Source organism: Penicillium verrucosum (assembly GCF_028828655.1).
Source record: "Penicillium verrucosum strain IBT 35672 chromosome Unknown utg000003l_segment0_segment0, whole genome shotgun sequence".
Classification (NCBI taxonomy): Eukaryota; Fungi; Ascomycota; class Eurotiomycetes; order Eurotiales; family Aspergillaceae; genus Penicillium; species Penicillium verrucosum.
Genome location: NW_026643212.1, coordinates 4,416,772 through 4,443,443, shown reverse-complemented (window position 1 = coordinate 4,443,443; position 26,672 = coordinate 4,416,772). Strand labels below are relative to the sequence as shown.

Sequence of the window (26,672 nt, the reverse complement as noted above, 5' to 3'; positions counted from 1 at the left end):
TTTGCACCTTTATGGGGATATGGCTCGATATGGGCAGGATACACGGCGTCCGAATTGCTGTCTTTGCAACGCATGCGTTTTGCCATCTCTAGGCAATCGCAGGTCGAATGTCCTAGGGATAAGGACATAGCATCTCCGAGGGCTTTTTTTTTTTAATGCATGGGAAACGAGAAATGTGGGATATGATTCCCCTAAGGTACCAGGCCAAATTATGAAATGAAATTCATACCATTATTCAATCGTTCTTTTGTAAATGTAAAAGGTTGAATGTTGTCAATGCCGTCAAGGGATATATGTAGTCACGTGTCTAAAACTGCGCTGTCCGCGTTTTCTCCAAATTCCCCCAAAGACTACGGCGCACAGCAGCGACAACAACCGCCTGATAAGCTCCACATCTTCCATCTCTATCTATTTCTTCCAACAGACGCGCCTCCACGGAGGGGAGCGTCTCCTTCATCATGGTGTACGATTGGTCTGGGAAGCGGGAAATCTGCTTCCAGATGTACATTCAGGAAAAGAAGGCGTTGGAGGAGATCATGGACTACATGCGAACTGCCTGTCAGTTTGCGCCAAGGTAAGTATACATCTTTGCCTTTATCTGTTGAACACCAATTGATTTTCGCTTCTTCTCTAGCAAACGTGCCTTTCAGACTCAATTCAAGCGATGGGGCTTTCCGTCGAAACAGAATCCAGCGCACAAGAATATCGAGCTCGTCGCCCGTGTCAAACAGCTTTGGGAACGAAACACAAGCCAGCGGGATATGCTTAGCATCTTGAATGATGAAGGCTTTGAGATTAAAGAGAGGGAATTAATGCGAGTGCGTGCAAAGAATCGCTGGCTGCTGCGAGTCCCCAACGGAATGAAGTCACAGTCAAATGTCGAGGAACAAACCATCCCGCCGGAGGATGAGGGCCTACTTGCCTTGCAACAGGAAGTATACAAAGTCGAAAGCGCACTTGATGATCCGCATCCTCTTCCTACACAACAAGATGCTGAACGTTCAACCACCGAGTCCCCCGCTCTTTCGCCAGAGGTCGTCGCAAAACGCCAAGAGCGACTGGACCGCCTAAAGACCGAAAGTGCAGAACGCTGGGCTTCGCGAAAACGTCGTCGTCGAACTCGAGGATGGGCCGGGCTGCCGGCTGACCCTCCCGGGCCTCCACGCTTTCCGTCGGAGACAACTATCGATGAGAGCAAGCAGTATCTTGACCTAGATCACACTATGTATCGCCATACCAGAGACCATTTCCAGCGAATCTGCGAAGAAGCAGGCTTCATCAAGAAAACCGCAGCTGGTCCTGAGAGATGGCAAGCTGCGAAAGACAAACTGATCCAAGAATCCCCACATCTCCAACGGGTGTTTAATACAGATCCTACTCAACGTGACGCGAAGGCCCTTGCCCTCGATGTTGTGTGCACCGATGTCACCAAGCGAATGCGGACGATGGAAAAACGCATGACAATCGCGGAGGCGAAAAACGCCCTGGGGATCAACCCGGAAGAAAGTCGACAGATCCGAAATGCGTTCTATGACACCTTGAAGGTGGATCATTTCACAAGCAAATTAGAGGCCGGCGATGAACACTGGAGAGAGCTCAAAGAGCAATGGATCGCGAACTCGGAGCTGCTTCAGCAAATCCTCGCACTTGGGCCAGCCGACCCAGATCATGGCAACAAACTAAAGGCTCTGGAAGTACTATGTCGCGATGTAATGAAGAGACTTCGAGACGACCAGACGAAGCGAGATCCGGCACGTAAGAGATCCTCGGCACGTGCCGAATCTCGAAACCCAACCCCAACAACCTCCTCTATGGGCAGCATGCTAGGCAACGAGATCAGCAATGGGATTAGTACTTTGGCCTCTCAGGCGCTGGCCAGTGCACCCATTACGGCTACTGAGATTGGCGATATGCAAATTGACCCCTCACTACTCCAGGCTGCGAACGACCCATCCTTCTCGGCCAATCCACACCACGACGCAGGCAATGGCTTTGAGTATGTGGATCCTATGCTAAGCTCCGCGCTACTACATACCCCTGTCTGGTTCCGGGTTGGTTCGAAGTATCAGTCGCAAGAAACAACCCAAAAACCCTGGCTCGAAAAACTAGCCACACGAACAGTGGAGGAGCTCCGGCAATTGATCGGCGCCAGGTATCCCTATTCAATCATCACCCGAATCGAGGGCATTGACAGGGATGAAGAAGGGAATGATATTCCATTCTCAATCGACGATGATCACGAATTGGATGCATACTTGACCCATGTCCACGGCAGGAAGGCGTTGCTTGATTTTACCTTGGGGCAGATCTGAAAACTGTCAGCCCTGGTGGCAAGGCGTTAGATTCGGTTTAGCTAAACAGCGTTATTATTCTCATTTTAGGATAACGAATGAAAATTTACTGTAAGGATTAAGATAAATAAGACGTTCTTTCTTCCTTGGTGGTTGGAATACATCAATCTCCGGTCCTCTAAACTCAAGTGCGCATTACGAGATGGTTGACACTACCAAGGGCTTGTGTAGTAAAAGATAAATCATGAAGTTTTGGGGGGCTACCTAAGGTGAACCATATACATATACTACATTGTTCGCTGTTCACAATTCCAATGTTCAATAACAGAAAATCCCTATCAACCGCTACACCCGTGCACCGAATAAGAAACCGCCGTAGACCAAAACAAGCAACTTAGTTGCCGCCGAGTGTTTGGACCACGTTCCTGAAAAGGACCCCAATAGCGGGCAAGGAGAATGATGGGGTCTCACCAAAGACACCAGCCAGTCCCTTGGTTTGAGCAGAAAAGTCTTCCACCTCGTCAGGTTGAGCGAGAAGCCTCTCCGGTCCCCGGTTGAAGAGAATTGCCAATCCATTATCGATTTGGCCGGACACATCACGAGACTGGTTGTTCTGGCTCTTCTGGGAAGCCTTATCCAGACAGCCAAGTCGCTGCACGGTTGCCGCGGAATCAACGACAATGTAATCACCAGAATAAGCATCTGAGAGCAGTGCAACCGGGGAGGTCTGCAGGATTTCCTGGAAGACCATTTCGAAGGATGGGACGTCGTAGATCTTGATTTGGAATCGGACCTTGCGTCGTTTCTTGTGTGACGAACTCGTAACAATTGCCAATGACTTCGTTCTCGCATTCGCGGCAATGAGCTGTGAGTTTCCGGAAGGCGAATCCACAGACTCTGACGACTGGATAGTCTTGACGACATCGTCGACCGTGTCCCAGACAGCCACCGAGTGAGTGGAAGCAACGATCAAATGACTTCCCAGGAAACTCGTTGAGCAAGGGTTTCCAAGGAAAACACCGGTGCGTCGGTAGTGCACAGAGCAGTTTCGTGCATCGACCAGGAGAACGAGGCCGTCATTTGCAGCCGACGGCAGGCAGACGGCCAGTACTGAACCATCCTCGGAGAAACTCATACAAGCCGCACCCAGAGGAGAATCTTTGGTTGAATTGAGACATCCCTTCAGGTCAACGGTACCACGACACTTCCATGTGTTCAGAGGCTGTTGTGGTTGATCTTTAGCCTTTAGCCCGCTTCGGTATTTCGCAGTTGGACACCAGAAGCGGAGAACAGAGTCGGCACCTAGGGTTGCAAACTCGTGGGCACCGGGCCGAGACACCAGACCAAGTACAGCTGAGTGGTGGTTTTTGGAGAAATGAGGACCGTCAACACGTGTGACCAGTTCCCATGTATCAGACGAAGCGTCCCACTTCCAGAACTTCAAAAAGACCTCCGGACGGAGGGTGGCGGTGGATTTAGCATTAGAAGAGCGATCCAGGGCTTCCACGTCCTGAGGATGGGGGGCCCAGGTGTCAACCGTAGCCAACCACTTCGCATCGTGCACTATATCCAAGTGCTTAACATCGGGTGCGACAATTTGAGACCCTTCAGGGCTGACGCTCAAAGTGGTCGCATTGGTTCGCGCAAGGGCTTGGCGGGAGATATTGGAGTTGGCACGGATATCATATGTCTGAAGCACAGCCGCATTTGCAGGCTGAGAGCCATGCTGGTTTTGAGTAAGCTGGTGGGAAGCGGGGACGGCCACAATCAATCGCTCTGGTTGCTGCGGGTGCAATTTCGCCACAACAGATCCTTTGGAGGATTCCACCAAGCCTGACATGTCTGGGCACAACTGCAATCCTGTGATGGTGGTGAGAGGTTGCAATTCTCTTGTCGACAAGATCATAACTGAGTTGTCGGCCAATTTAACCACATATGAGCTGCCACTGGTGGAAACGACGATGTTGCAGATAGGGGAGGAAAGATGAGGAAGGAATTGCTTCCGGCCAGTGTCCAATTGCCATAGAACCATGACCGACTCCTGACCACCCGAGATGATGTAGTTTCCTGACGAATGTGAGTAACACCTCTCTTGAAAACATATGTATACAAGTGGACATACCGTCTTTAGACCAACGCACAGTGCTCACAGAGCCGCGGTGCCAATGTAACTTCCTAGGCGAAGACCTCTTATCACTGAAATCCTTACCGAAGAGGGTATTTAAGACATTCTGGTAAACCAGGATAGAACCGCCACTCTCTCCTACTGCCAGATCAATGGATTCCGAGCCTTGGATTTGGATGTCAAAGCAAGTAGCATTGACAGGCAGGGTCGCCTCGCGCCAGGCGTACTGGACAGTCTCAAGGTTTCCAAGCTCTGCTCTGGTTGTACTACCCATAAAGAGATGCTTACCATCACTAGCGATGATCACTCGGCCATCATGGGTGACCTTGATACTATTGATCTTCTGGTTGGTCTCGAGGGCGGTGGTGCCTTGGATCTTCTTGTCCCCCAGTGTGTTGATCGAAATTTGTCTTTTTCCATCCTTTTGCGAGATGATAGAGAAGGAAATAGCAGCTGTGCTTCCTTCTTTTCCCACCGAGGCTAGGCTCATCGAAACGGTTGTGCAAGTGGTCTCCCAGCGGGCGATGCGCTTCCCGGAACTCCAATTCCATTTGCTGATAGAGCCCGAAGCCGTGAAGATATAGAGGCTTTCCTGGTCCTCGGGGCAGATGCTGAACCCAATAATCTGTTGGCCAGTCTCCATTTGCAATGTACGTGACAGGCGAGAGGTTGAGGTTGCGAATACTTGAACGGCCGTGTCAAGTCCCACCAGGAGATATCTATGATAGAGAAAAAAAAAGTCAGCATGTGTCTCACCTTCTGTAGACAGAAAAGAGTCCTCACGCTTCATCTTCGGTCAGAATTGGATCTAAATTGTTGTAACGACCGCCAACGGGGCGTGAGAAAGACCACGGCGCGGGGCTTTTTGACTTTGTCTCAACATCTTGTGTCTGGACATCGCCATTGGGACCCTCCTTCACATTGTCGGTTGGCTCAACGATCTGCAGGCTTTGGTTTTCGTTGGTCCCGGAGACTCTGCGCCTTTTGGATCGCTCTTCATTTGACCGGGTAGGCTTCTCGGAGGAGGCCGCATCGCTAAGCCGGGATCGTTTTTGCTGTCGTGCTGACTGATTGGCCACCATTTTTGCAGGTGAAGCAAGATGGAGAGAAAGGCAAAAAAAGAAGAAAAGGAAAAGACTGCTCAAATATAAGTTGGTGCGACTCAGACAATCATAGTTCTTGCAAATTGAGGCACAGTTGTAAAGACTTTAGTCTGGGGATATTCATAGCAGATCCGTCTACTTTTTTTTCCCAAGGGAAATTTAAGGCGGGGATATTTGGCAGAAAATCGCAGTTCTCCTGATTGGGTTAGATCGACCTTTTGATCTTCGCGGGAAAAAAAAGTCTGGCTCAAAGCGACATCATTCACCTCCAATCGACCTCGTTTGTTCGTTTCTTCATTCCTTCATTTCCCGAATCATATTTCAAGTTGAATCGCCGAAATGATTATCCCCGTCCGTTGTTTTTCCTGTGGCAAGGTAAGCAGCTACTTTTGAGTTCGTGATGATATATGATCCTTAACTAAAACTCCCGATTCTAGGTTGTCGGTGACCTTTGGGAACGTTACCTGCAGCTTTTGGATGACGGGGTTCCAGATGGGTATGACAGCCTCTCCAATCTATGAAGTTTATGTCTGGCTAACAAACTGTTTTTACAGCGACGCTATGGATCAGCTTGGCTGTAGGCGGTACTGCTGCCGGCGAATGATCATGACCCACGTTGATCTGATCGAGAAACTTCTCCGGTACGTCCCTAGTCTTTGGGATTTTGGTGATTGTTGCTCATTTTATACAGTTACAATTCTGCCGAGAAAGATCGCTCCAAGGCTCAAGTATAAAGCCAAACAAATTCTCACGCCAGTCAACCTGTCCATCGACTCAAGCTGAGGCTTTTCGGTCAAGAAATCACACAAATAGCCCATTCTCCCCTACTACCAGGTCACGCTAGGCCGACTTTTCACGTTCTGTGAGCAAGAAGACATTGGGGACAAATTGAAATTTGCGAAAGAAGAAACACCCACCCTCTAAGCTTAATGACGTGGTCATTGGTTTCTGGGTCTTCTACACCTTCAAATGCCGGTTTGGGGGATTTTCTGAGGGCAGTGAAGTGGTTGGAGATGCGACGGGTGACCCAGGTTCCACCGAATATGGGAGGAAGTTTCCTCAGGTGTTTCCAGTATTTGCATTTAGGGCGTTGCACTCTACACATATGGCGTCAAGGGAGGTATTTGCGTTTTGGTTATTATCATCTTCAATGAATTTCACAGCTCAACAGCTTGCAGTCTGGCCCAAGATCAGGAAAGCATCATTTGTAGCCCAACTCTACCCTAATTTCCTTCAAATCCCACTCTGTTTGGTTCTTTGTCCCTCTTCGTCAACCCTTGAACTATGGCCAGTTTCTCTCGTGCATAATGGCCCTCTTTTGGTTAGGAGTACATGTGTAGGTATATTAGATTAGTTGTTCCCAATCAGTCTAACCCGATATAAACGAGCATACTCCCCGCTCAAATGCCTCGGATAATCTCAGCTGGAGATCCATGCTAGATCTGCAGTGTACCCAATATGGATTTATCCCCAGTTTAATATGCGCTATTGAGGGGTCAACTAGGCGCCGTGATGAACATGCATCTCGAACTTCATCAGCCACTTAGATGGAGGGGAGCTGCATCGGACTATACCACATCCAGGACAAAAGCGCTTCCTTCAATTCCAACCAATTAGAGATCGAATATGCATTACAATAATAGCTAGTTACGGAGTAACTAACTATACAACCTTGGAATTGCTTCACTGTATACTTTCCTCAATGGCCTTTCTCGTTGCAATTGACCCTCAAATTTACATATTAGAACATTGCCAATGTCAAATGAGGAACTCCTAATCAGCGCTATATCTAATATAACATCCCCCTCCCCCTCCATCTCCTAACCATCCAAAGTATGAAGATGTATTGAAGCAATAAACATCACGTGTAGTATGCGCTAGGTAAGCGATAAGGGACCGGGCTTAGCTCCCTCAAGTGTTGCTCTCCCCTCCCATCCTCTTTTTTTTTCCTTTCCTTCCACTTCACTTGAGCTTTGTTTTCTTATACCCCCATATACACTCGGCCATGGCCGTCAGGTCACCGCTATCTGTCCTACCATACCGCGTCAACTCTACAAGTCCGGCCTACTATTCTCCACGCCCGGGTTCAATGTAAGACAGTTACTAGTCTCTTTAAGAACATCGCTGATGGATAAAAATAGGTCTCTCGATGGGATCCTTGATGGGAATGAGAATTCCCACTTCCCCGCTTCCGAGCCGATAAACAGCTTATCGGGGACCTCGGCCAATGAAGAGGATTGCGACGATTGTGATGATTGTGACGATTCAAAGGGAAATGATAGCTCTCCTGAGCCAATCCGTGGATCTGGAGTCACTCCTCAACCAGGGCTTACAGTATGTACAAATTGTGGGCTAGGTATCTCAGTTGGGCTCACGCTATATAGATTCAAACCGAATACCCAGACCATGTGGGAAACAGCAGATCGGACGACGATGAACCTCCCCAGTCGGTGATACATGCTCCGTCAGGATTCGGTGATTTTGTATGAATCCCACAAGGACTAGAGTCGCGTTGGCTAATAGGGAATCTACCTAGGCGCCAATGCAGCCTACTTTCAAGGGCACAGCGGAGTCACAGTCACCATCAGCCGGTTCAGATGAGCACACTGCCATAATAGATGTACCTACAAGGCCGCGAAAGGTATTTTCATGATAGCCCCTCGCCCCTTTATATATCTACTGAGAATTATCCATACAGTTCGGCAATAGTCCGATATCGCCGCCTCCGTTGACAACATCCCTCAGTATCGACAACGATTATACCGAGCGAGCGACACCACGCGCACAAACAAGATATGAGTTTGAAGAATTTGAGAGACGCACTCGTTCGAGTAGCCTACAAGGTACTATAACCAATTTATTTAAGGCCATGCGTCGATCCAAGATAGCCCTTGCTGACCCTTTTCCAAAGATATCCCTGAAGGTATAACATAGCCATGAACGCAGATATATTTGAGCTCTAGCAAATGAGACTAATTCTGACCTAGGACTAACCAGCAAAGAGGCTGAAATAAATGCCCTAAGAGCTGCTCTCGACGAATGCTGGACACTGTGCAATACGCTGGCCAATCTTAGTTATATCCATCGAGAACGTCTCCTGAAATCCCATAGTGATGATATGCAAGAGGATGCATGGCGGTCATGTTGGAGACTATGCCAGAAACTTTATGACACACGCGACGACGACTACGCATCGCAAATCCATCCGACTCTTGATCTCTGTCGGGATTTCTGCCAGGCGCTATTTGAAGCCCGTATTCGTGATACTGACCTATCTGACTCGGTTTTACGAGTGAGTTTTGAGTTGAATAACCATCTTTACAACACTCACGATCGCAACCTTCCCGATGCCTTCCGCGAAAGAACCTTGGATTTCTATATTACCTTGTGCCACCGTCTTATGAAGCAGCGCACCCGCATCACGGAGACAGACTCTCTGCTGAGTGCGTGTTGGACATTAGCCGAGATGTTGTTCAGCATTCGCCAGAGTAAGAGGGAAGAGAAGCCACTAGATGAGGAGTTATTAGGATCTGCGGTTCAAGCCTGCTGGGAGCTTTGCGATCTCTTCCGCGAGGGCTGGACCCTCCATAATTTGCGCAACTCGGATCGGGGAACACCTCGGCCGAGCCAAACCACGTTCTCGCAGGCATTCCATCAAACGTCGCAACAATCGGAGCTGGATTTTGGTGACCCAATGAGCCAACTCGGCAACCCCGAGACCCCAACCACCATATTCGAGGACACTGCAACGACCTCACCCGACGACGCCCCGATTCCGAATATACTTGTATTGGGTTATGGGAACGGGCATAGTAACCCTCATACCAAGTGGTCATCCAATGCATCCAGTATTTCGGAGCAATCTAGGTCATCTGGTCAGACAGCATCCTCGACCAACACAGTGACCACTATCTCGGAAGATCCGAACCTCACGCGACTAAAGATTCTGATTACCAAAGCTGCTATCATGAGTGGCTATCAACGGGGCGGGAAGCAGAATCTCTCGTCTTTTGTGAAATCACTTCCCTCGGATGCATTTGGGTCGGCCGCGTGGCAGACGTCCTTATTGAAGAATTATAGAAAGGTTGTGGCGTTTGACCCGACATTCAGAAGTGTTGGTCTGCAGGCCCGCGTGGGTGCCATTGATGTCGCGCATGCATGCCAAGCAATGCTGCAAAGCGGCCAATACTCCTGGCTTCGTGACCTCTACCGGCTCGTCTTTGGATTCCATATTGAAGAGGCGATGGGCCGCAAAGGTGTGATTATCCAAACTTAGCGTCTCGGCCGATCATGAGTCGCCATGTCGTACTGTTTCTTATTGAAGATGCTCAGCCCCATGGGAAAGGATCAAATTATCAATAACATTCGAAGTGGGGGGCGAGCTGTTTCTTCGCGTTCCTATTGTGTACAGAGGTGGTGATTCTATATTCCTTGTTTCGGGGTGTTTTCCCTTGGGGTGTTTTCGTTGGAGTTTGTGACGGTCTATATGTCCATGGCTCTGGATAGGATCTCAATCTGTTTCTCAGCCTCTATTACCTAAGATAATGAATGGCATAACTATGTATATATGTTGGGTGCCTGGGTGCCTTAGGCACCCATGGACCCATTATGAGACAGATCCACCCATGTAGATAGTTCTCTCGCTCTCTCCTCCTCTTCTTCCTTTCTCCTCCGTCCATTACAACCATTCTGAATCTATAGATATTGTTTCTTCATACAATCCTTCTTAGATTCCATATTAGGTTATAAGTACCTAAAAACTGCTAGCGGGACCACTAGCAGATTTTTCGCCCAATCGAGAATCGATCCTAAAACCTTTAAGACGAATTATATCTCCGACTATCGACGATTATATCCGACTCGGAAAACGGGGATAGCAACCCTACCGAAATGCTATACTCGCTACCCCTCCGTAGTAATAATAGCTCTTAGAGCCGCGGTACTACGAATCACGCGCCCGCCCCTACCGCTAACGACGTTAATATTCCTATTACCGTTAAGATTACTTAAGCCGATAACGTACCTAAGATTATATCTATAAGACTATTGAAGATCGGCCTTCTCGAGTATAAAACAAACGACCCTCTCGTCTAGAAAGTCGCTATAGAGTTCGTATTAGCTTTTTTACATATTGAAGCTATTATTAATAGTAATATCGCGAGACCCTCGGAGGACTATCTAAGATACGATAAGTAGGTATTCTAGTCTTATATAATTATAAGCTAGATATATACCTAGATCGATATAATCCTTTAAGGAAGAATCCTAAATAGAGCTATCCGTCTAGAATACGCTAATAAAATAATAGACGAGATTATGCTTCTAATTTACAGTAATAATAAAGTAGATACTACTTTAAATAAAGTTAATTGCTTTATAGATATTAGCACTTCAGCAGATAATATATTATAGTCTATAGTGGACTATAATATTTCTAGTAGGGAAGTAATATTAGGTAAGCTTATATCTTATATAATTAGGTTATATAAGATATAACAAAGGATATACTTAGCTAATGAAGCAATTGGAGTCGGTAAATACGTTGATTGTTATTATTGTTCTAAGTTAATATATTGGCTAGTAGGGAGAGTTGATCCCTTATATAGCTAGTTAGGAGGCAATAGTAAAATAGGATATAGCCCCCTAGTAACGCTATATTATCTTACGATAATATAGAATGACTTTAATATTTATAGCGATAGTAAGTAAGTTATAATATAGTTTACTATAGATTATATATCTAAGGATTACTTAGATAGTACCGGTAAAATATATATAACTTCCTTTTATACTATAATATATATATCTTATATAATTAGGATTATATAATACTAGTATACTAATACGCCCCCTTAATCCTTATAATCTTTATAAGGATTATTAGTATATAGTATATATATATATAATAATACTTTATATAATATCTATACTAGCTTAGCTAAGCTAGCTAGATCTATTAAAGCTTTATATAAGATATTATTAATATTCTTTATTAAGAAGTTAGTAAGTATATATTTAGAGGGTATCTAATTTATAACTACTTTCCCTTCTAATATAGCTTATCTTATAAAGTAATATATAATCTTAATATATTTAGACTATTTATAGAATTCTAGATTCTTAGCTAACTTCTTAGCTAATTTATTATTAACCAAGATAGTAGATATACTTTTAGTATACCCTAAATCTAGCTCTATATGTTACAGGTGACATTGGAGACTCGGTCGGACAGGCGGTCTGTGCTTCTGCCGGAGGTCAGAAGGGCGGCCTAGGGATCTGCCGGAGGTCAGAGTTTTCTACCAGGGGTTTCCGCCTATAGGATAGGAGCGAGACCCACAAAGGTCTTGCTAGTAGGATTCTTTCTCTTTCTCTTCCTTTTATTCTCTATACTTAGTATTCTCGTTAAATGCACTCTCTTTATTTAAAGAACTAGCTAGTAATATAATACTAAGTACTAATTAAATCTAATAAGTAGTACGACCGTATAGATCTCTATTATAGTAGATCTCGGTCTAGCTTACCCTACTTTCCGTTCCTTAGTATCGTATAGCTAAGCTATCTAAACCGAACCGAATTCTTATCTAACTAATTAGAATAGTTAAGACTCGATAAAACCCTATAAACCGTAATAAGTAGCCGGTTACTACTATACTTAATAAAGAAGAGATCGACGATCGGATAATCGATATATTAACGCCGAAGACCCCGTATACTAAGAGACTAATAGATACTAGTAAATATAATAAAGATAACAATAATATAAAAGAAGGATTATCCTCTATACGCGAATAATTATAGAAGACTCTATCGAAGGAGAGATTTTAGAAACTTATTTATTAGTACTAATAATTAAAGTAGGAGAACTAGGAGTTAAAGGATAAGATTATAGAGCTTCTTAATAAGAGAATTAATATTAATAAACTTATAATTAAACGCGATAAGGTAATTACTTATCGTAATCTTATAATCTATAAACGCGGAGACTTAGCTTTCTATCTTCTTTTTATTTAGAACCCGAATATAGCTAACGCTAATATACCGATTATAGAGGCTAATATTACCTAAAAAACGATTAAGATACCCGATATACCGATACTTAACGATAGTAAAGAAATAAGATTCGAAATATAAGAAATAGTAATCCGATAAAAACTCGAAGCTAATATAGATTATTACCCTCTTCTAATCTATCGGAAGCTTTATATATAAAGCTACTATAAAAATAAAGCTTAGTTATATATCGCCCCTTATATAAGTTCTAACTTAAGTAACCCTTATATCGACGCCGAAGATATAATTATTTACCTAAAGACTATTTTCGCGAATCTAAATTATTATACTAAAATATATACTACTTATTATAAGTTAATAATAAAACTAAAGAATAGTTATATTAATTTTCTTACTAAATTTATATAGCTTATAGAGGAAGTAGCTATAGTCGCTAAGAACTAAAAATAAGACCTCTACTTAAAGCTCCTATACCTACTCTAAACTTAAGTTATATAGGCTATAAATTAGGAAGCTATCTTATTTAATATATTTATTTAAAGCTATTAAAGTATATTATATAAGATTAGCTTATAATAGGAGGCGAAGACTATCTTTTATATATAATCTACTACTATCTCTACTAATAAACCGGGTATAACTCCGAAGTTAATATTAATATATATCTTTTATATTAAGCGTAAAGAGAGTACTAGTAATAGAAGACTCTTAAATATAGAAAAAGAGATCTTAATAAAAGAAGGTTATTATTTTAACTATAAGGAGTAAAGATATATAATCTATAATTATCCGAAGAAGAAGTTAAACTAGCCTACTACTATAATTACCGCGACTATTACTACCCTTTAGATTTAAGAAATCGTAGAACTTAAAGTAAGCGATAAAAAAAATCCGGGAAAAGTTTTTATCTAAGATAAGTCTCCCTTCTAGATAAAAAGAAAGTATTATTATTTATACTAAATTTATAAAAGTTAATTAATAATCCTAGAGATAGCTTAGTTTTTAATATATAACTTATATATAATAGCTACTCTTTTTCTATCTTAGTATTAAGTAATACTAGAGTAGACGAATATATCTTTATTAATATAATAATAATTATACTACTCGATAAGTAATTTAGAATTAAGATATAGAGACTCGGCTATAAATATCTAGTATATAAATTTAATAATAAGCTAGCTAAACCGATACGATACGCCGCTATTCTTATAATTTATATAAATAGTAGATTATAGCGATAGATTCTAATATTAATTATAGATTTTAGACGATATAATATAATCTTTAGGAAGATATAGTTTATTAAGTATAATATTCTTCTAGATTATTAATATTACTAAATAATTTAGCCGGATTAAAAAAGTCTTTTTAACAAAATTATAAATAAGATTACTATTTCTTTTCTAACCGAAATCTTAAAAACGCTATTAGAGATAGACCCTATCTATTAAACTAATATAGAATAACGCGATTATCTTTTTAAATAATAAGATTAATAAGATTAATAGCTATCTTTATAACTCTAATATACCTAAAAGTATTAATATAAATACTAATAGATTAAAAAAAAATAAAAGATAATTTAAAATTTAGAAGATAAAATAAGAGTTCTAAAGGCTTAAATATTAATAAAGAAAGAGTAGTTCCTTATTAGTATTAATATTTATATAATTAAAGGCGTTAGATTTAATTAACTTTATATAAAAAGTAAGATTAATAAAAAAACCGAAATTTTTATAATCTCTCTCTATAAGATTAATTATATTATTAATATTAAAAACGCTTAGATATAAGATCCTAAAATTAGTAAGATACTCCGGATCTTACTAAAGAAGTACTATAATCTTATAAAAGTTTTCTTAAAAAAAAGATTAAATAAATTACTATCTTATAGACCTAGAGTTAATTATAATATTATACTTAAAGCCGAAGTATAACCTAGATATTATCCTCTTTATAAGCTATTCTTTTATAAGCTAAAGAAAATAAGAGAGTATATTATAAAGAATCTTAAGAAAGGATTTATTATTCTAAGTTTAATACTATATACTTCTTTAATTTTAATAGTAAAGAAATCTAAATAGTCTTTATTTCTATATTAACTTTTAAAGATTAAATACTATTATAAAAAAAGATTACTACTTATTACTATTAATTAATAAAGTCCTATAATAAACTAATAAAATAAAGTTTTTTATAAAACTTAATATCTAATAAGATTTCTATCGAATTCGCTTAATACTAAGAGTAGAAGAGCTTACTATCTTTTATATATAATATAGATTATTTAAATATAAGATTACGCTATTTAGATTAATAAATAAATCTACTATATTCTAATAATATATAAATAATATATTATAAGAATATCTAGATAAATATACTATAATCTTTATAGATAATATCTTAATCTATAATAAGACTCTCGAAGAGTATTAATAGTAAGTAAGAGAGGTACTTTAATATTTATAAAAAGTAGGTCTTTAGATAGTATTACTAAAGTATAAATTCTTAATATAGAAGATAAAGTTCTTTAGTTTTATTATAAATATAGATAATATTATAATTAATCTAGGAAAGATTAGTATTATTTAATTATAGTAAGTATTAATAATTATAAAAAAGGTTTAGTTATTCTTAGGATTTTATAATTTTTATTAATAATTTATTTAAGGATATAGTACTATCTTAAAATCTTTATATCGACTTATCTAGTAAGATATTTCTTATAAATAGATAGAATAATATAAAATAGTTTTTATATTATTAAAGAAAAAATTAATAATTATACTAATCTTCTATTATTATAATCTAGCTTAATAAATAAAAATTAAGATTAATATTTCTAATAAAGTATTTAGAATAATTCTTTCTTAGTATTATAAAAATAATAACTTCTAGTATCTAATAGCTTTCTTCTTAAAAAGTATATAATCTATAAAATTAAATTATAAGATATAAGATAAAAAATTATTAATAATTATTTATATATTATAGGAATAGCAATTTAAATTTAAAGATTTAGTATAAAAAGATCGCTTTAAGATCTTAATAGATTATTAGTCCCTTAAATATTTTATAATAATAAGATAGATAAACTAATAATAAATAAAATAAAGCGAGTTCTTATCTTAATTTTATTTTATAATTAAGTATCGTCCTAAAAAGAAGAATATTATAGCTAATATCTTATCGCGAAAAGACTCGCTTTATATTAATAATAATAGATAAATAATACTTTTATTAAAAAAAATTATTTAAAAAGAAGTATCTATCTATAATTTAAATCTAATTAATATAAAGTCTATAATAGATATTACCGAGTAGGTTAAATAAGTTAATTAAGAAAGTAATAAACTAGAGGATTTCTAGTAAATTACTAGAGAAGATAGTAATTAAAAGTAGATAATCGAAGAAGATTTATTCTTATTTAAAGAATAATTTAAGATCCCGGACAAAGGAGATTTATATATAAGACTTCTTAATAATATATATTAATAACTATTAACTATATATCCTAGAATCGAGAAACTAAAGAAGCTTATTTTATTAAGATATTATTAGCTAAGATAGGCTAATAATATAAAATAATATATAAAAAATTACTTAATTTATAAATAAATAAAGATCTAGCGAGATTATATATCTAGATTATTATATCCTTTACCTATTCCTAAGAGATCCTAATAATATATTTCGATAGATTTCCGCTTATTCCTAAAGGATTATTATAATTATAATATTATCTTTATAATTATTAATCGACTAAATAAGAGATTAATTTTTATCTCTTATTATAAAAATACTAATACTAAATAGATAGCTTAACTATTTATTAATAATATAATTCGAATTATAAATATTCTAGAGACTATTATATTAGACTAGAGAGGATAGTTTATTTTAGAATTCTAGACTAAGTTCTATCGGATATTTAGAATTAAGAGAAAGTTATTAATTATCTACTATCTCTAAATTAATAAATAAAATAAAATTATAAATTAGTATATAATCTAAAGATTACAACTATATATTAAGTAGAATTAGGATAACTAATTAAAGATTTTATTAATAGTAGACTTTATAATATTAATTCTTCTATAAGATACTATAAAATAGTTATTATTCTTTATTAAAAGAGATTATAAACCGACTATATCTTTCGACTAGAGAGATCGAAGTAATCTAATAAATAATAAATAAGATATAATTAATATATTATTATAACTCCGAGATATCTAGATAAAGATAAGAGACTAGATTATAAAGTCTTAGTAGTAAATAATTTAATAAATAAATAAATATTAAAAAGAGGAGGATTTTAATATTAGTAATTAGATTTTTATTATAATAAAAGATTAGTAGCTTAATTATCCGAATTAGAAGCTTTCTTATTTTATTAGTAGACCCTATAAAATTATTAAAAAGATCGGAAACGCTTATAAGCTTAATCTTCTAGAATCTATTAGAATTTATCTAGTATTTAATCCTAATAAGCTTCAAAAAATCTTATCGTTAGAACTATTATATAGATAATATCTAGATCTACTACTACCGATTAGGATCTTTAAAGAAGATAAATAGGAGGTAGATAAGGTTATTAATTTATATCTTTATTACCGGAAGTTATAATATTAAGTTTAATAGCTTAGCTATAATCTCGATTTATAGTAGTATCCTATAGGGAATTTTAAGTATATACTAAAAAAAGTTTAAGACTTCTATAATAATTACCTTTTAAAGCCCGGACCCCCGATACGTCTATAAGTCTAGATAGACGTAGCTAAAGACGAAGTCTTCCTTAAGGATTATATTAATAACGATAGGCCTATATTTAGGGACTAAATATAGTTTTAGTCGGGAGTTATATTATAGATAATATTAGAGACTCGGTTAGATAGGCGGTCTATAGCCCTAGTTTCTAACCTCGGTCGGATAGGCGGTCTATACTTCTACCGGAGGTTAGAAGGGCGGCCTAGGGATCTACCGGAGGTCAGAGTTTTCTACTAGGGGTTTCCGCCTATAGGATAGGAGCGAGACCCACAAAGGTCTTGCTAGTAGGATTCTTTCTCTTTCTCTTCCTTTTATTCTCTATACTTAGTATTCTCGTTAAATGCACTCTCTTTGTTTAAAGAACTGGCTGGTGACACTATATTTAATAAATTAAATATATTAATTAGATATATAGTTTCTTTAGTAGCTTCTTTTAAGGCTATATATTTAGCCTTATAGTTACTAAGGGCTATAGTCTTTTATAATTAAGAATTCTAGCTTATAAGATTATTCGATCCTATATTAGGGCTTAGGCTAAATATATAGCCTAATATAGACTTTCTTTAGTCTAAATTATTATCCTAGTCTAAATCTAGGTACCCTTTAATATAAAGATTATTACCTAAGCAATTATATACTAATCTTATATTAGGATATACTAGTAGATATTTTTAAATCCCATTAAGAGCTATAAAATAGTCCTTATTAAGATTACTTATATATCTAGCTTAGTTTTTAGGGCTAAATAGAGTAAAGACCCTATTTACTTTTAATATTCTTTGATATTATTAGGGCTTATAGTAGTAATACTCTTTCTAAGCTTTAGCCTTAATTCGCCCGATATTTTAATAAGCTTATAGCTAAGATTATTATATATAGAGAACTAAATTAATAGTTTCTTTATATAACCTTTTTAATCTATATATAGTATCTTTGTTTTATAGTTAATAGAAATTCTATTATCTAAAAATATAGTTACTAATTCTAATAACTATATTATATATAACTTAAATCTTTATATAGTTACTAATTCTAATAACTATATTATATATATAACTTAAATCTTTATATATTACTAATATATTATTAATATAATATATTTGTTACTAGCCAGTTCTTAATTAAAAGAGTGCATTTCAACTAGAACAATAAGTACAGAGAAGGAAAAGAAAAGAAAGAAAAAAGAAATCAACAATAGGACCAAAGACAATGTGGGGTGGGTCCTAGGTCAAGGGCGGAAACAATTAGCAGAAAACTCTATAGGCGGGTAAATACGGTAGAACTAACTAACTAGTCTAAAGGCGGAGCTAGTCGGTAGAAAACTCTATAAGCGGAGTTAACTAGTAGAAAACTCTATAGATCGTTATATAACCCCCGACTAAGAATATATTTAGCCCCTAAATACCGGCTTATTATTATCCCTATAGTCTTTAAGGAAGGCTTTATTTTTAGCTACGTCTATTTAGGCTTATAGAGGTATTAGGGGTCCGGGCTTTAAAAGGTAATTATTATAAAATTCCTAAATTTTCTAAGGTATATACTTAAAATTCCCTATAGGATACTACTATAGATTAAGGTTATAGCCGAGCTATTAAATTTAGTATTATAACTTCTAATAGTAAAGATATAAATCGATAATCTTATCTATTTTTTATTTATTTTCTTTAGAGATCCTAATTAGTAATAGCGGATCTAAATACTATCTATATAATAATTCTAATAATAAGACTTTCTAAAACTTATTAGGATTAAATACTAAGTAAACTTTAATAGATTCTAAAAGATTAAGCTTATAAATATTTCTAATCTTTTTAATAATTTTATAAGATCCGCTAATAAAATAAAAAAGCTTTTAATTTAAGTAGTTAAACTATTAATCTTTTATTATAATAAAAATTTAGTTATTAATATTAAAATCCTTCTTTTTCTAATACTTATTTATTTACTAAATTATTTACTACTAAAACTTTATAATCTAATCTTTTATCTTTATCTAAATATCTTAAAGTTATAATAATATATTAATTATATTTTATTTATTATCTATTAGATTATTTTAATCTTTTTAGTTAAAAAATATAGCTAATTTATAATCTTTTTTAATAAAAAATAATAATTATTTTATAATATCTTATAAAAAAATTAATATTATAAAATCTATTATTAATAAAATCTCTAATTAATTATCTTAATTTTATTTAATATATAATTATAATCTTTAAACTATATATTAATTTATAATTTTATTTTATTTATTAGTCTAAAGATAATAAATAATTAATAACTTTTTTTAATTCTAAATATCTAATAAAACTTAATCTAAAATTCTAAAATAAACTATCTTTTTTAATTTAATATAATAATCTCTAGAATATTTATAATTTAAATTATATTATTAATAAATAGTCGAGTTATTTATTTAATATTAGTATTTTTATAATAAAAGATAGAAATTAGTCTTTTATTTAATTAATTAATAACTATAAAAATAATATTATAATTATAATAATCCTTTAGAAATAAATAGAAATCTATTAAAATATATTATTAAAATCTTTTAAGAATAAATAAAAAATATAATAATCTAGATATATAATCTTATTAGATTTTTATTTATTTATAAATTAAATAATTTTTTATATATTATTTTATATTATTAATCTATCTTAGCTAATAATATCTTAATAAAATAAGCTTTTTTAGTTTCTTAATTTTAGGATATATAATTAATAATTATTAATATATATTATTAAAAAATCTTATATATAAATCTTTTTTATTTAGAATCTTAAATTATTTTTTAAATAAAAGTAAATCTTCTTTAATTATCTATTTTTAGTTATTATTTTCTCTAATAATTTACTAGAAATCCTTTAGTTTAATATTTTCTTAATTAGCTTATTTAATTTATTTAATAATATTTATTATAAGTTTTATATTAATTAGATTTAAATTAACTAAATAAATATCTTTTTTAAATAATTTTTTAGTAAAAATATTATCTATTTATTATTATTAATATAAAGCGAGTCTTTTTATAATAAAATATTAGCTATAATATTCTTTTTTCTAAAATAATATTTAATTATAAAATAGAACTAAAATAAAAATTTATTTTATCTTATTTATTATTAGTTTATCTATTTTATTATTATAAAATATTTAAAAGATTAATAATCTATTAAAATCTTAAAATAATCTTTTTATACTAAATCTTTAAATTTAAGTTATTATTCTTATAATATATAAATAATTATTAAAAGCTTTTTATCCTATATCTTATAATTTAATTTTATAGACTATATATTCTTTAAAAAGAAAGCTATTAAATATTAGAAATTATTATTTTTATAATATTAAAAAAGAACTACTTTAAATATTCTATTAGAAATATTAGTCTTAATTTTTATTTATTAATTAGATTATAATTGTGACGATCCGCAGAGTTTTCTGCCAACTGACTCCGCCTTTGGACGAGTCAGTTGGTTCTGCCGTATGTTTCCGTCTTATAGAGATTTCTGCTGATTGTTTCCGCCTTCGATCTAGGACCTACCCTATAATGTCTTTAGTCCTATTAATAGATTCTTTTCTTCTCTTTTCCTTTCCTCTCTATACTTATTATTCTAGTTAAAATATACTCTTTTAATTAAGAACTAGCTAGTAATATAATAATAAGTACTAATTAAATCTAATAAGTAGTACGACCGTATAGATCTCTATTATAGTAGATCTCGGTCTAGCTTACCCTACTTTCCGTTCCTTAGTATTATATAGCTAAGCTATCCGAACCGAATCCCTATTTAACTAATTAGAATAATTAAGACCTAACGAAACCCTATAAACTATAGTAAGTAGCCGGTTATTATTATACTTAATAAAAAAGAGATCGATAATCGGATAATTAATATATTAATACTAAAGACCCTATATATTAAGAGATTAGTAGATATTAGTAAATATAATAAAAATAATAATAATATAAAAGAAGAATTATTCTTTATACGCGAATAATTATAAAAGACTCTATTAAAAAGAGATTTTAGGAACTTATTTATTAGTACCGATAATTAGAGTAGGAGAACTAAAAATTAAAGAATAAGATTATAGAGCTTTTTAATAAAAGAATTAATATTAATAAACTTATAATTAAACGCGATAAGATAATTACTTATCGCGATCTTATAATCTATAAATATAAAGATTTAGCTTTTTATCTTCTTTCCGCTTAGAATCTAAATATAACTAACGTTAGTATACTAATTATAAAGGCTAATATTACTTAGAAGATAACTAAGATATCTAATATACTAATATTTAATAATAATAAAAAAGTAAGATTTAAAATATAAGAAATAATAATCTAATAAAAACTTAAAGCTAATATAAATTATTATCTTCTTTTTATCTATTAAAGACTTTATATATAAAACTAATATAAAGATAAGATCTAGTTATATATTATTTTTTAAATAAATACTAATATTAGTATTTCTTATAAAAATATAAAAAATATTATTATCTATTTAAAGATTATTTTTATAAATCTAAATTAATATATTAAAATATATATTACTTATTATTAACTAAAGATAAAATCTAGAGATAGCTTTATTAATTTTTTAATAGAGTTTATATAATTTATAAAAAAAGCTACTATTATAATTAAGAACTAGAAATAAGATCTATATTCTAAACTCTTATATTTACTTTAAATCTAGATTATATAGACTATTAATTAAAAGATAATCTTATTTAATATATTTATATAAAATTATTAGAATATATTATATAAAATTAGCTTATAATAAAAAGCTAAGTTAATAAATTCTTATTTTTATATAAACCTACTTTTAAAAAGTAATATAAATACTATTATAATTAGTTTAAATTCTACTTTTTATATAAAATAAGAAGATAGTACTAATTTTATTAGCCTTTTTATATTTAAATAAGAGATCTTAATAAAAAAAGATCGTTACTTTAATTATAAAAAATAAAGATATATAATCTATAATTATCCGAAAAAAAATTAAACTAACCTACTATTATAGCTATTATAATTATTACTATCTTTTAGACTTAAAAAATTATAAAATTTAAAGTAAGTAATAAAAAGAATCTAAAAAAAGTCTTTACCTAAGATAAGTCTCTTTTTTAAATAGAAAAAAAAATATTATTATTTATATTAAACTTATAAAAATTAGTTAATAGTCCTAAAGATAATTTAATTTTTAATATATAACTTATATATAATAGCTACTCTTTTTCTATTTTAATACTAAGTAATACTAAAATAAATAGATATATCTTTATTAATATAATAATAATTATACTACTTAGTAAATAATTTAGAATTAAGATAAAGAGGCTTAATTATAAATATTTAATATATAGATTTAATAATAAGCTAGCTAAGCTAATATAATATACTATTATTCTTATAATTTATATAAATAATAAAATATAGTAATAGATCCTAATATTAATTATAAATCTTAAATAATATAATATAATCCTTAAATAGATATAGTTTACTAAGTATAATATTCTTTTAGATTATCGATAGTACTAAATAATTTAGCTAGATTAAAAAAATCTTTTTAATAAAATTATAAATAAGATTATTATTTCTTTCTTAATTAAAATCTTAAAAAAGCTACCGAAATTTTTATAATCTCTCTCTATAAGATTAATTATATTATTAATATTAAAAATACTTAGATATAAGATTCTAAAATTAATAAAATACTTTAGATTTTATTAAAAGAGTACTATAATCTTATAAAAGTTTTCTTAAAAAAAAGATTAGATAAATTATTATTTTATAAACCTAAAATTAATTATAATATTATATTTAAAACTAAAGTATAATCTAAATATTATTCTTTTTATAAACTATCTTTTTATAAGCTAAAGAAAATAAGAGAGTATATTATAAAAAATCTTAAAAAAGGATTTATTATTCTAAGTTTAGTATTATATACTTCTTTAATCTTAATAATAAAAAAATCTAGAGATAATCTTTATTTTTATATCGACTTTTAAAGATTAAATATTATTATAAAAAAAGATTACTATTTATTATTATTAATTAATAAAGTCTTATAATAAACTAATAAAATAAAGTTTTTTATAAAGCTTAATATCTAATAAGATTTCTACTAAATTTATCTAATATTAAAAATAAAAGAGCTTATTATCTTTTATATATAATATAGATTATTTAAATATAAGATTATACTATTTAGATTAATAAATAGACCTATTATATTTTAATAATATATAAATAATATATTATAAGAATATCTAGATAAATATACTATAATCTTTATAAATAATATTTTAATTTATAATAAGACTTTTAAAGAATATTAATAGTAAGTAAAAAAGATATTTTAATATCTATAAAAAGTAGATCTTTAGATAATATTACTAAAATATAAATTCTTAATATAAAAGATAAAGTTCCTTAGTTTTATTATAAATATAAATAGTATTATAGTTAATCTAAAAAAGATTAGTATTATTTAATTATAATAAATACTAATAATTATAAAAAAGATTTAGTTATTTTTAGGATTTTATAATTTTTATTAATAATTTATTTAAAGATATAATATTATCTTAAAATCTTTATATTAACTTATTTAATAAAATATTTTTTATAAATAAATAGAATAATATAAAATAGCTTTTATATTATTAAAAAAAAACTTAATAACTATACTAGTTTTTTATTATTATAATCTAGCTTAATATATAAAGATTAAAACTAATATTTCTAATAGAGTATTTAGAATAATTCTTTCCTAATATTATAAAAATAATAATTTCTAATATTTAGTAGCTTTCTTTTTAAAGAGTATATAATCTATAAAATTAAATTATAAAATATAAGATAAAGAACTTTTAATAATTATTTATATATTATAAAAATAATAATCTAAATTTAAAGATTTAATATAAAAAGATTATTTTAAGATCTTAATAGATTATTAGTCTTTTAAATATTTTATAATAATAAGATAGATAAATTAACGATAAATAAGATAGAGTAAGTTCTTATTTTAGTTTTATTTTATAATTAAATATTATTCTAAAAAGAAGAATATTATAACTAATATTTTATCGCGAAAGAACTTATTTTATACTAATAATAATAAATAAATAATATTTTTATTAAAAAGTTATTTAAAAGAAGATATTTATCTAATTAATTTAAATCTAATTAATATAAAAGTCTATAATAGATATTATTAAGAGAGTTAAATAAATTAATTAAAAAAGTAATAAGCTAGAGGATTTTTAGTAAATTATTAGAAAAGATAGTAACTAAAAATAAATAATCGAAGAAGATTTATTTTTATTTAAAAAATAATTTAAGATCTTAGATAAAAAAATTTATATATAAGACTTCTTAATAATATATATTAATAATTATTAACTATATACCCTAGAATTAAGAAATTAAAAAAGCTTATATTATTAAGATATTATTAGCTAAGATAGATTAATAATATAAAATAATATATAAAAAATTATTTAATTTATAAATAAATAAAAATCTAATAAGATTATATATCTAGATTATTATATTTTTTATTTATTCTTAAAAGATTTTAATAATATATTTTAATAGATTTCTATTTATTCTTAAAAGATTATTATAATTATAATACTATTTTTATAATTATTAATTAATTAAATAAAAAACTAATTTTTATTTTTTATTATAAAAATACTAATATTAAATAAATAGCTTAATTATTTATTAATAATATAATTTAAATTATAGATATTCTAAAGATTATTATATTAAATTAAAAAAAATAGTTTATTTTAGAATTCTAGACTAAATTCTACTAAATATTTAGAATTAAAAGAAAATTATTAACTACTTATTATCTCTAGACTAATAAATAAAATAAAATTATAAATTAGTATATAGTCTAAAGATTATAATTATATATTAAATAAAATTAAAATAACTAATTAGAGATTTTATTAATAATAGATTTTATAATATTAATTCTTTTATAAGATATTATAAAATAATTATTATTCTTTATCGAAAGAGATTATAAACTAGCTATATTTTTTAACTAAAAAGAATTAAAATAATTTAATAAATAATAAATAAGATATAATTAATATATTATTATAACTTTAAGATATTTAAATAAAAATAAAAGATTAGATTATAAAATCTTAGTAATAAATAATTTAATAAATAAATAAATATTAAAAAAAAAGGATTTTAATATTAATAATTAGATTTTTATTATAATAAAGAATTAATAACTTAACTATTTAAATTAGAAGCTTTTTTATCTTATTAATAGATCCTATAAAATTATTAAGAAGATTAGAAATATTTATAAGCTCGATCTTCTAGAATCTATTAAAATTTACTTAGTATTTAATTCTAATAAGTTTTAAAAAACTTTATTATTAAAATTATTATATAGATAATATTTAAATCCGCTATTATTAATTAGGATCTCTAAAAAAGATAAATAAAAGATAAATAAGATTATTAATTTATATCTTTACTACCGGAAGTTATAATATCGAGTTTAATAGCTTAGCTATAATCTTAATTTATAGTAGTATCCTATAGGAAATTTTAAATATATATCTTAAAAAATTTAGGACTTCTATAATAATTACCCTTTAAAGCCTAGACCCCTAATACGTCTATAAGCCTAGATAGACGTAGCTAAAGACGAAGTCTTCCTTAAAGACTATAGAGATAACGATAAGCCGGTATTTAGGGGCTAAATATATTCTTAGTTAGGGGTTATATAATAAGTAGAACACTAATGGCACAGCAAAAAGTCTAATGGCACAGTCCACTAAGCCCTTTTGGTCCTAGCTTTCTTGGCACCCATCTTTCGGTCTAGGTGTTATTTATTATGGTATCACCACAGTAAAAAACACAGCCCCTAAATCACCCCAGCCACGATCAGCTCCATGATCGGCCCCGGCCCCATAATAATGCCACCGTTAGATCATATGATCATGATTGCTATTTGCTAGTTTATTTACATTGTTTGCATTGTTTGCTAGTAAATAAGACCATGTTCAGATGGTTTCAATAGGCTATATATACCCAGGTTTTCCCAGATTTTGATCCTTCTTCTGCATTTTCCCCCCTCTATATACTTCATTTTTTGCTATATTTTATGCAAAAAATAGTGAAGAAATAAAGGTTTTACTGTAGGAGATCGAAATTAATGGACGATAATTAGCATGCAGAGATTTCATTGTGGGTGCCAAGGCTTGATTAACCCTATCATGTGATTTAATGGTAGACAATTATGATCGTGTGATCTAAATTATTATGGATAATCATGATCACGTGAT

General features: G+C 31.4%; 4 protein-coding genes across 4 annotated transcripts; 3 read left to right on the top strand and 1 right to left on the bottom strand.

Annotated features, from left to right (window-relative positions):
- Positions 1-360: 360 nt before the first annotated feature.
- Positions 361-2,312, top strand: N7516_009240 (Clr5 domain-containing protein; the record flags this gene model as incomplete). Its single annotated transcript, XM_057221959.1, has 2 exons — positions 361-574; positions 635-2,312. Exons 1-2 carry the CDS (start codon positions 459-461, stop codon positions 2,310-2,312), a joined length of 1,794 nt encoding a protein of 597 aa, XP_057072231.1. The 5' UTR covers positions 361-458.
- A 373-nt stretch (positions 2,313-2,685) lies between these two features.
- N7516_009239 (WD repeat protein) lies at positions 2,686-5,498 on the bottom strand (the record flags this gene model as incomplete). The annotated part of the gene is made up of 3 exons (XM_057221958.1): positions 2,686-4,358; positions 4,414-5,135; positions 5,200-5,498. 3 exons carry the CDS (start codon positions 5,496-5,498, stop codon positions 2,686-2,688), a joined length of 2,694 nt encoding a protein of 897 aa, XP_057072230.1.
- A 343-nt stretch (positions 5,499-5,841) lies between these two features.
- Positions 5,842-6,311, top strand: N7516_009238 (DNA-directed RNA polymerase core subunit RPB10). The gene is made up of 4 exons (XM_057221957.1): positions 5,842-5,894; positions 5,957-6,015; positions 6,074-6,160; positions 6,211-6,311. The coding sequence occupies exons 1-4, from the start codon at positions 5,859-5,861 to the stop codon at positions 6,251-6,253; spliced, it is 225 nt and encodes a 74-aa protein (XP_057072229.1). The 5' UTR covers positions 5,842-5,858; the 3' UTR covers positions 6,254-6,311.
- A 1,213-nt stretch (positions 6,312-7,524) lies between these two features.
- On the top strand, positions 7,525-9,795 carry N7516_009237 (uncharacterized protein; the record flags this gene model as incomplete). Its single annotated transcript, XM_057221956.1, has 7 exons — positions 7,525-7,610; positions 7,661-7,853; positions 7,904-8,002; positions 8,056-8,160; positions 8,218-8,362; positions 8,431-8,442; positions 8,507-9,795. The coding sequence occupies 7 exons, from the start codon at positions 7,525-7,527 to the stop codon at positions 9,793-9,795; spliced, it is 1,929 nt and encodes a 642-aa protein (XP_057072228.1).
- Between the last annotated feature and the right edge of the window lie 16,877 nt (positions 9,796-26,672).